The following is an 11,008-nucleotide window of genomic DNA, read 5'->3' on the forward strand; positions in this document are numbered from 1 at the left end:
GGTTACACCACTGTCTTCAGCTCAGACTGTTTTTAAGTTTATTGTTTTTAACACAAGGTTTGCTTTTGTTCATTCATTTAGATACATTTAGTTGTTACTTATTGATGTTTTGCTTTAGTTGAGTGTGCCTTTATCATACATTTGCAAATTCAATGTGTATGAATGAAATAATTCACTCTTTGCTGAATATATGTTATTACATGTCACATAGGTTACTGATGTCATTTAATTTTTGAATGTACAGCACTCTACCCACCCTCCATTAAAGAATTTTTATGACAATCTTTATATTTAATCAATAATGTATTAAACATTATAACCACAATGTAACCATTGTGCATATTGTTATTTAGTTATCAGCTAAATGCACAAGTGTTGATATATAAATTTCACTGTGCAATATAATGATGTTCTACTAAGAAAACAATGCAAGAAACTGTACAACTGTACATATATTACATTATAAATCTTTTGGGGGGTTGGTGGACATATCAATTTATTATCTAGCCAAATGAGTGATTTAATTCTCTGTTAAATCTGCCAGCTCATTCCCATGATTTGGTTGCCCGATAATGACCAATGTTAAAAGCATAATTTAACCAAAGTTTATGATTTTAACCAAATGTCCATTTTTGCATTATTCAGCACATGAATACAGACTGGCTTTAATACAGTTGGACTGTTAATTTTTTAAGGTAAAATAGGTTAACATATCCTCTACAGCAGTGGTCTCCAACCACCGGGCTGCGGACAGGTACCGGTCCGTGGGTCATTTATTGCCGGGCCTCACAGGAAGAATAAATAATTAGAGAACGCTACATCAGCAATGAATACACTGCTTCCATTTCCAACACACTGGTGTTTATTGTCTCATATCACCCCCAGGGGAAGCAGCGTCTTGTTGCAGCAGAAAAAGCCCGCGAAATTATATCTTATATGAAACCGGTCCGTGGTGCAAAAAAGGTTGGGGATCGCTACCCTACAGTAAACACAAGATTGTCCATGATGAATTTAACATATTAGAAGAAAATAAAAACATAAATGGTGGCATGTTTTAAAATGAACAGTATGGCACATTATTTTATCTTTAAGCAGATCAGATTTGCACAAGTGTGTTTGTTGTTGAGGATGTGTTTATGTATTTTCACTTGGAAAATTAACAGTACATGGATTTTGATGTGCAAAATGTCCGAACATGTGCATAAGACTATGTATCAGAATACTTACCAATGAAAGCAACAGTCAGCTCAACATTACTATACAAGTGCTAGAAGTACTAGCAGTCTGTATTTTTTCTTTCTTACCCGGCTGTTGGACAGAATATCTTATTGTTTGACAGTTGCTGGCAATTTCAGTTATTGTAGCTTGGATGCAAAATCTGCCGGTCCTAGACAGGTGACTTGTTCACCTCTGTAGTATATGTGTATATGCAAACAGGGTGTTTATTTCACACTCTAGAAGAAACTGTATGATAGTTTTTGTAAGCCTCATATGGGTGGTCAGACCTCACACAAAGACTGCTACCTCAACCTGTAATGCCAACCCGACTTAATCGTACCTTGTACTATTCTCATACTTTACTTTAACACATACATTATGTATTTGTTGTTGATTGGTGTATAATTTGCCAAAAACCACTGGGTTCACATGTCTATTGTCTAAGATTCATTCAGTTGAAACAGTGTAACAGGAACATAACATTACTGAATAATGCTACATAATGCTTCTGCTGTACTGCAGTAACTACCAACATGAACTTCTTGTTACAGTATAATGTGGTAACATTTTATTTTGTACTCATTTTTATATCCTATACTGTATGTGCTGAATCTATTTGGTCATTTTATGGTATTTAGTATTTGCCTAATTTAATTGTATTCCTTTCCATTTGCATATTCATAAATGCTATATGAAACCATTTCATTTGTTATATGTGACATACGTATAAGCACACTGATAACATTTGTACTGTCCATACTTTCAGCTGTTAGATTTGTAAGGCCTAAGAATGCTTTTGCAGCTTAATAACATTAAATAAATCTAGAAGTTAAATATAATTATTAACTTTGTGTATTGTTTTGTTTTCTTTTAAAAGTGTTTTTAACCACCTGTTTTCAAATGATCATTATTAGCCCTTTAACAACCGTCGGATCATTTAATTTGTTGATTAACACTTGTGTAGAACATTTGGAAAGGTCGTTTTTAAAATAGCTGTCAGTACAACTTCACAAAACAAATAACTGAAGTAAACTGAGCACCCTACCAATAACAAAGCACAAATTTTGAGAAATACACAGCACAATTGTAAAGTGCAGTGTAGTTTAGTCCATCATGAGTTTGTTTGTTTATTAGGATTTTAACGTCATGTTTTATACTCTTTGGTTACATTAATGACAGAAACGGAAGTTACGTTATCATTACACAAGATTCATCATTTCACAAGGTTATATTAAACACAGTCTTGGACAATTTAGTGTCTCCAATTCACCTCACTTGCACGTCTTTGGACTGTGGGAGGAAGCCCATGTGGACACGGGGAGAACATGCAAACTCCGCACAGAAAGTACGCGGACCGCCAGGTGGGGTGGTCCGGGTTCTTTCTGTGCGGAGTTTGCATGTTCTCCCCGTGTCTGCTTGGGTTTCCTTCGGGTGCTCCGGTTTCCTCCCACAGTCCAAAAACATGCAGCCAGGCTAATTTGAGACACTGAATTGTCCTATAGGTAACTAGCCACTAGGATGCATAAACCAGTGCATTGTAGTGCCGGTCCCAAGCCCGGATAAACAGGGAGGGTCGTGTCAGGACTGTGCCAAATCAATAATGCTAACGGGAGCAGCCGAGGAAAAAGATAGAGATACTAAAGTGGTACATCGACTATTTATACATTTTGTCTTTTTTCACACAAAATTTGAGTACAAGATCAACACAAGATCCTATCTAATCACTTTCTCTTTACTCTTACCTATTAGCACATTTGTATTATTTGTATTAGAAGACAATTTGTATTATTCATTCTCCTCTGCTGTTCTAACACTGACCAACACAATGACCAAAGTGAGCTTCCACCCCAGAGAGGTTGTTATTGAGGTAACATGGCATGAAGATTAGGGAGTCATTTATAGGACGTGAGTCAAATGCTTTATTTTTATCCTGAAAAAAGAGCAGGCACAGTAGAGTTTAATATGACTTTTACTTAGCCATCCTGTGTCCCCATATACTTTAAGCTTTTTAGATTATGGGGGAAACAAGAAAATGACAATAACTCAATACTTTCACATCTATTTTATTATCATTTATTTAAAGATATTTAAACTATAAACACAACCAAATCCATTTTACAAATTAAGTATGATGACAAGTCTTATATACATTCAAATTCTTAATATACAAGTACCAGTTTAAACATGGTTTCAGTTTCTTCCTACTGTTATATTGTCTTGTGTCCAACATGGCTCTAGGATCTTCATCTTGACTAAAGTAGGCACCTCAGGGACACTTTGGTAGTGTATGTTGGTGCTGTTTCTAGAAAGCAATAAAGAAATTCTTGATGTTAGTGTTTGAGTGGTACTGCAATACAAGCTGCCATTGCATAATCATTAAGAAATGAATGGTAAGACCTCTTGTTTACACTGAACTGGGCATCTTTGTTACCATAGGATAAGCTGTGCACCCCAAACATATTTTATTTATTTGTTGACAGTATACAAAGTAATTGTTCCTCTTCTGATTTATTGTTGGAATTTTTTACACTGGAGGATTTTAGATCAATAAGCAAAAAGATGATCCTACACAAAGTAAAAAGGCAAATAATTTGGTAGCATATACATTTATTTAAGTAAGTTATTTGTCATGCATATGACTCTTGAGAAAATGTAACTGCCTGCTTATTTACTTAATCAGCCAGTTTACTAAATTTAATTGCTAGGTCATTATCGCACCAAGCCATGCTTAATTTTAACCAGCACACTAGTAAATGGTTTTTACTCATCTTAAACCTCACTATCACCATCAAACAGTTTAAAGTTTAAGAAAACACTATCATTATCTAAAGTAAAACATACACCGACCAGGCATAACATTATGACCCCATAATAACACCAAGTGTTAGTGGGTGGGATATATTAGGCAGCAAGTGAACATTTTATTCTCAAAGTTTATGTGTTAGAAGCAGGAAAAATGGACAAGTGAGTTTAACAAGGGCCAAATTGTGAGGGCTAGACGACTGGGTCAGAGCATCTCCAAAACTGCAGCTCTTGTGGGGTGTTTCCAGTCTGCAGTGGTCAGTATCTATCAAAAGTGGTCCAAGGAAGGAACAATGGTAAACCGGCGACAGGGTCATGGCTCATTGATGCACGTGAGGAGCGAAGGCTGGCCCGTGTGGTCCGATCCAACAGACGAGCTACTGTAGGTCATATTGCTGAAGAAGTTAATGCTGGTTCTGATAGAAAGGTGTCAGAATACACAGTGCATCACAGTTGCAGGGATGTTTTGGCAGCAAAAGGGGGACCAACACAATATTAGGAAGATGGTCATAATGTTATAACTGATTGGTGTATTATCTAAGGAACTAACATTGCATGTTGCTGATGTTTATAAAGTACATCAGCCTACAAATGTTAAAAAGCAACAAAGCAAAGGCTCCAGGGCTTCACTAAACCACAGTGAGAATCACTGTCTTTAAATAGTGAAATTTGGAACAATCCACTCAGGAGTGGCCAGTCATGAAAAATCCCTGAAGAACATCTAAATCGAAGGTACTCTAGCTTTAGCCAGGGTCTGTGTTTTTGATCCCACAATGCAAAAGAGTCAAGGCAGTTTAGCAGCAAGCAGACAAACTAAGTTACTGGTGACAATCTCTTGATGCATGCTCAATAATCCAGGTACACAAATCCACAAAGTTAAATCAGTTCACTTGGATGACTTCTTCATCAGGGCAGTGCGGTGGGGGGGTTGAGTTCATGTCGTGGAGGGCCCCCCCACGCCATGGGCCCCAGTGGACCTTTTCCCCCTGCCCCTGCTTCAGTCTGAGCTGGTGTCACAATGAGCGGTGATCGATAGTTATGCAAATCGTCTGCATATAAGGTTGGGGTATTCAACATCAGCTCAGACTGAAGAAGTCACTTGGATAAGTGACGAAACGTTTCTCTACAACAAACTTTGTGTCCAGATGAACTGATTTAACTTTGTGGATTACTGGTCACAACTTACTTGCTTACAACTGTCTAGAACCAATCATGTCATTAAACACAGGACACAATTAGAATGCTGTTTAACTTAAACAGAGAGCTGAAACATCATGGTCCCTTTTTCAGGTGTGCTGAAGATTTGTGCTGTAATGACCAATTTAAAAATCAGTATTATTGCATCCATCTACAACTAGTTTAGTAGATTGAGAATCTAGAATGTATAGGTATTTAAAATTAATAAAGGAAATGCTATTGAGATAAGAATTTTGAAAATTTTAAGAAATCACATCGTCACCTTCCTAAAATAATGGCCTAAGTCATTTTTTCAGGTTTTTCAGGAAACACAAAAAACTGAACACAATGGAAATAACTTCATGGGCTGGGTAGAGTTTTGTTCTGTTTAGAGCAGCTGCCATTTAAAAAAAGCATCTAAAATTGCCTAAGTCATATTGTCTTTTGACTTAGGCAAAATAAAATTGCCCAAGTCACACTCTTGACATAGGCCATTTTATTACAGGGGTAGAATCACATGATCTGTTAAACTAAGGACATAGGCGATTTTACCAGAGGTGGACAGCATGGTGAGGAGGTGATTTAGGCAAAAATATCATTTTGGTCCAAAAATGACTTAGGCCATTATTTTAGGAAGGTGACGACATGCAAGTCACCTCTGTCTTTAAGTGTCTCAATATAGGTCTGCATAAACTGCTTGTCATCATCTACTTGTTCCGGGAGGGTATCGTTGTCCTCACTGCCATCCACGTGTATTGGGTTGTCAAATAATTTAATGAATCTAAAAAAAACATGTGACAATAATCTTTATTGTTACATTCATCATTGCAATTTAAAATCATTAACAAAGTGACACATTGAATTAATGCACAAAATCATGCTCATACTCACTTAATATCTGGATTATCTATTAATTTGGAAGGAAGGCTGGTTAGTTCATCTCCACTGACAACAAGCATCTTGAGTGTGTCCATGTTTGCCATTGATAAAGGTAAGTATTTTAATTTGTTCTTGTGAAGAAACACTGTCTGTAATTCTTCCATCCTGAAACAGAAGTATTCAGACCTTCTATTAAATAAAATATTAAACCTATCTGAACAATATTTTAAGAGGTTTATTTGAAACAAGCCAGTATACTGTAATTACTGTAATTAGAAATGTATACCCTGATCAGCCATAACATTAAAACCACCTCCTTGTTTCTACACACATTGTCCATTTTATCAGCTCCACTTACCATATAAAAGCACTTTGTAGGTCTACAATTACTGACTGTAGTCCATCTGTTTCTCTGCATGCTTTGTTACCCCCTTTCATGCTGTTCTTCAATGGTCAGGACTCTCCCAGGACCACCACAGAGCAGGTATTATTTGGGTGGTGGATCATTCTCAGCACTGCAGTGACACTGACATGGTGGTGGTGTGTTAGTGGGTGTTGTACTGGTATGAGTGGATACGACTCATTCATGCTCAGGGAGTTTTAAACACCTCACTGTCACTGCTGGACTGAGAATAGTCCACCAACCAAAAATACCCAGCAAACCCTGTGGGCAGCGTCCTGTGACCACTGATGAAGGTCTAGAAGATGACCAACTCAAACAGCAGCAATAGATGAGCGATCGTCTCTGACTTTACATATACAAGTTGGACCAACCAGGTAGGTGTGTCTAATAGAATGGGCAGTGAGTGGACACAGTATTTAAAAACTCCAGCAGCGCTGCTGTGTCTTATCCACTCATACCAGCACAACGCACACTAACACACCACCACCATGTCAGTGACACTGCAGTGCTGAGAATCATCCACCACCTAAATAATACCTGCTCTGTGGTGGTCCTGGGAGAGCCCTGATCATTAAAGAAAACGGTGAAAGCAGGTCAAAAAAAGTATGCAGAGTAACAGAGGGACTACAGTCAGTAATTGTAGAACTACAAAGTGCTTCTATATGGTAAGTGGAGCTAATAAAATGGACAATGAGTGTAGAAACAAGGAGGTGGTTTTAATGTTATGGCTGATCGGTGTATATTTGATCAGTCAAATAGCCGGTCTCATTACAAACCTAGGTCTAAGTTAATTTAGTTAATGTTGGGTGAGTTAAAGAAAATACAGATCTACTAGATTAAAGGAACCCCACAGAAGATTTTTTTCCTTATTTTTTCCACAAAAAGGGTGGTGAGAAAAAAACTGTTCACCTAAGTTACATACATATTACACATACCTGTCAATATCCTCTGGCAAATCAGTGAGTCTGTTTCTACTGATGTCCAACCACTGAAGACTGGTCATTCGCAGTACACAGATTGGTATGGTGGGAAACTTATTCTCAGCGAGGTCTAGATGTTTAAGTTTTTTCAGGTTGCTCAGCTGGAACATGGTCATATGAAATGTATTAACAGTGCACACATGTTAACAGTATTTTGTATCCAATGTTTAGTGTCATACCTCAAATGGCAATTCACTAAGGTCAACATTGGCTGTCATTTCCAGTTTCTCAAGATTCTCACATTCCCCAAGCTCAGGTGGAATGATTGATAGCTTATTGTAGTTTACATTCAGTTCCTTTAGGTTTGACAGTTTTCCTAAACGAGAAGGCAGGACAGTTTAATCAGGGATGTTAAAACAGCATCAGTTACAGTAAAAATATTAAATCAAGTAAATTTGAAATTGTACATATATTTAAACATGTTGTTTAGATCTGACTGAAGATTTTTATGTGGTTTGAAATAAGCATAATAAATATTACTGAGGTAGTGACATATTTCAATCCTGGGTTTGATCCCCAGATGGGGTGGTCCAGGTCCTTTCCGTGTGGAGTATGCATGTTCTCCTCATGTCTGCGTGGGTTTCCTCCGGGTGCTCCAGTTTCCTCCCACAGTCCAAAGACATGCAAGTGAGGTGAATTGGAGACACTAAATTGTCCATGACTGTGTTCGATATAACCTTGTGAGCTGATGAATCTTGTGTAATGAGTAACTACTGTTCCTGTCATGAACGTAACCAAAGTGTCTAAAACATGACGTTAAAATCCTAATAAACAAACAAACAATTGAAACGTGCATAATAAATATTACTAAGGTAGTGACCTATTTCAGCTGGAAGCACTGTGAGTCCATTTTTAGGTATGTTCAGAACTTGTAAGTTTACAAACTCTTCAATGTAAGTAGGGATCTTCTGAATTTGCGTTCCATGAATGTGCCATTCTCTGAGATAAGTCATGTACTGAAGATCTTCTGGTAGTTTCTGTAATGAAAATAAAATATTATATAGTTTGTAGCAATTTAAAGCAGGTTTAATAGAATTGGAAAACATACACACTGATGTAATTTACCCTCCATTTATCTCCACTCAGCTCAAAAATATATTTCTTGTCTTCACTGTCAATGTCTGAATTCAAGAGGAAACAATTATAAAGTTATAACAATTATAAAGCACAATTGCCCAAAGCAGTATTGGAAAAACATACCACTATGATGTAAGAGAATGATTCTGTGATTAAATGTCTAGGTATAACTGTATTTGTATACTGTATATATGTAAGTTATGGTTATACCAATAAAGGTAATTATAATAAATATTAAAGTTATGTGAACACAAATCTGTACATTTTAGTTCTGAATTTCTCATTTTGGGATAGAAGGCATAGACTTCACCTTCTTAGTAAACATACTTGGGTCAGCTGTGGGAAGAATGTCCATCTCTGCAAATGCTGATCTTTCCAGATAGCACTGAAGTGCTGTGACCTCTTTGCTCTTAATTTTTCTGCATGATATGCGATACTGCCATTGCTGATTTATCCTGGGAACCAACAGTGGTAATAATGTTATAGCAAAACAGAAAGCTACAAGTTCTTAAAAAGAACCTAAAATACCAGAATACAGAGGTACCTTGAAACTCAACGTCATTTGGTTCTGGGATTGGCGTTGAGTTTGAAAGGCGTTGAGTTTAAAAGTATTTTTTCCCATAAGGATGTTTGGGAAACCTGTTAATGCGTTTCATGATCCCGTGGACTTGCATATATTTTAGGCTCATGTAAAATAATTGGGTTGTTTTTGACACTGAAAATAAAAGCAGATTCTTACAATTTAACTATAACACAAGTTTAAAAATGAAAAAGTGAGGAAAATCCAGTTAAACACAGATACATGTGGAGCTTTCAGAGTGAATCTGATGTTATTCCTTTAATGACGTATTTCTGCTCAAGCCAAGCACTGAACAAAGCGACTGTTCATTGTTAATTTGAAATTAAATTAAAACAAACTGAACATGTTGAGTTTAAGGGAAACGTTGAGTTTAAGGGTACAAATTTTATGGGACGTTGGGTACCACTGTATTTGGTTTAAAAAAGGAAAATATGGGGAACAAGTATAAAAACATTAGGGGGTCAGGTGGCACAGCACTCTAATATGTTAGCCCACCACCGCCAAGTCTTGGTCGAAAGTGTCGAAAGAGGAAAATGATTATAGTGCAGTAGGCAAAGGCCGCCTGATAAACAGAGTAATTTATAACTAATATATATCTAACACTAGGTTATTTGTAATATCTTCAAATAAGATATATGGGAAATTTTACAACCCCAAATCATGCAATAACACCCAACCCAAACCCAAACATTTTTATTTCATTGCAGACAGTTTGAACCCAAGATATTTCATGTTTTGTCTGATCAACTTCATTTCACTGTCATTGTACATTCATTTCCGAAGTTGTTCAGACAGAACATGAAATATCTTGGGTTCATACTGTTTGCAATAAAGTAAATATCACAGTAAATGTAAGAAACACTGCATTTTGTATTTGGATTTTCCACACTGTCCCAACTTTTTCTGATTTGAGATTGTATTTTCACTTACTTGGTCAGGGCACTTTTGTTGATCCTTTCCTGCTCTTTCTTCTGTTGTTGCTTGTGTTTCTTTACCCGAACTTCCCACAGGCCCCGTATTAGTGACAGGTCATACACAGGAATGTCCAGTCCACTCCTATCCACCCTCATGATGAAAGCTGTTCCTGAATAAAATCCTCATATATAAACATATAACATATAAACAATTTGCAGGAAAATAAGTGTTCCAGGAACAGTCCAAGAACACAAAGTACAACATACAGTGTGTTGTAGTAAGTGTCATACAGGATACAATGACATGTAACCTGCTGTTGTTCTGCAGTGACCTTGAATTAAACTAAGATGGTGTAGAATGTTAAAGAAGGATAAAATAGCCCCAAACTACCAATATTACATCTCCTTACCTGCAGAGTGTATTCTTTGTGCTTCTTTTTAACAGTAGCTGCTTGTTTACATGCACTAAACACTATCCACATCTAGGAGTCATCTATATTTAGGTAGTCTGAGTGAGGTTCTATTTTTCACCCCTAGAGATACTCTTTCATTATGTCATGCTCACATGTTAGCAACCTTACACATACCAGCACCTCAATGACTCAGTAACATTCAGTGGATGCAGTAAAATATGCAGGAGGAAGTAGATACGTTGTTAATGAATCAGTCATGTACATTCATTGGTCAGCTTTGTAAATATTTAAACCTTATTTAAACCATGAATATAATTTAAGTATATAAATAAATAAATAAAATAATGTTAAGTTTATAAACTTTTCCTATCTTATGACAAGCCCTGATGGTCCAGACTGAAATGTTGTTGCAATCTTTTGGCCAGTCTGGCTGGCACGTGGGGAACTCCCTACATATTTATCCATAGACTATTGCTGCTGGCCTGCACCAATCAATAACATAATAATGCCAATTTATAGACTGTCTTTTGATAATTTATTGGGATTTCTGTGGGTGGGCGTATAAT

The 11,008-nt window shown here is 36.8% G+C and overlaps 1 protein-coding gene across 2 annotated transcripts; it reads right to left on the reverse strand.

The window, feature by feature from the left end:
- Positions 1-3,265: 3,265 nt before the first annotated feature.
- lrrc2 (leucine rich repeat containing 2) lies at positions 3,266-10,508 on the reverse strand. Of its 2 annotated transcripts, none has more exons than XM_062998305.1 (10): positions 10,440-10,508; positions 10,046-10,199; positions 8,863-8,990; positions 8,524-8,579; positions 8,279-8,435; positions 7,638-7,774; positions 7,414-7,559; positions 6,088-6,240; positions 5,853-5,977; positions 3,266-3,520 (listed from the first exon to the last, which is right to left on the reverse strand). In XM_062998305.1, exons 2-10 carry the CDS (start codon positions 10,183-10,185, stop codon positions 3,471-3,473), a joined length of 1,092 nt encoding a protein of 363 aa, XP_062854375.1. In that variant the 5' UTR covers positions 10,186-10,199; positions 10,440-10,508; the 3' UTR covers positions 3,266-3,470. The 2 variants fall into 2 exon arrangements, with proteins under 2 accessions (XP_062854375.1, XP_062854374.1); XM_062998304.1 differs by having other exon boundaries at positions 10,046-10,211; positions 10,440-10,483.
- Between the last annotated feature and the right edge of the window lie 500 nt (positions 10,509-11,008).

Source organism: Trichomycterus rosablanca, chromosome 7 (assembly GCF_030014385.1).
Source record: "Trichomycterus rosablanca isolate fTriRos1 chromosome 7, fTriRos1.hap1, whole genome shotgun sequence".
NCBI classification, from domain to species: domain Eukaryota; kingdom Metazoa; phylum Chordata; class Actinopteri; order Siluriformes; family Trichomycteridae; genus Trichomycterus; species Trichomycterus rosablanca.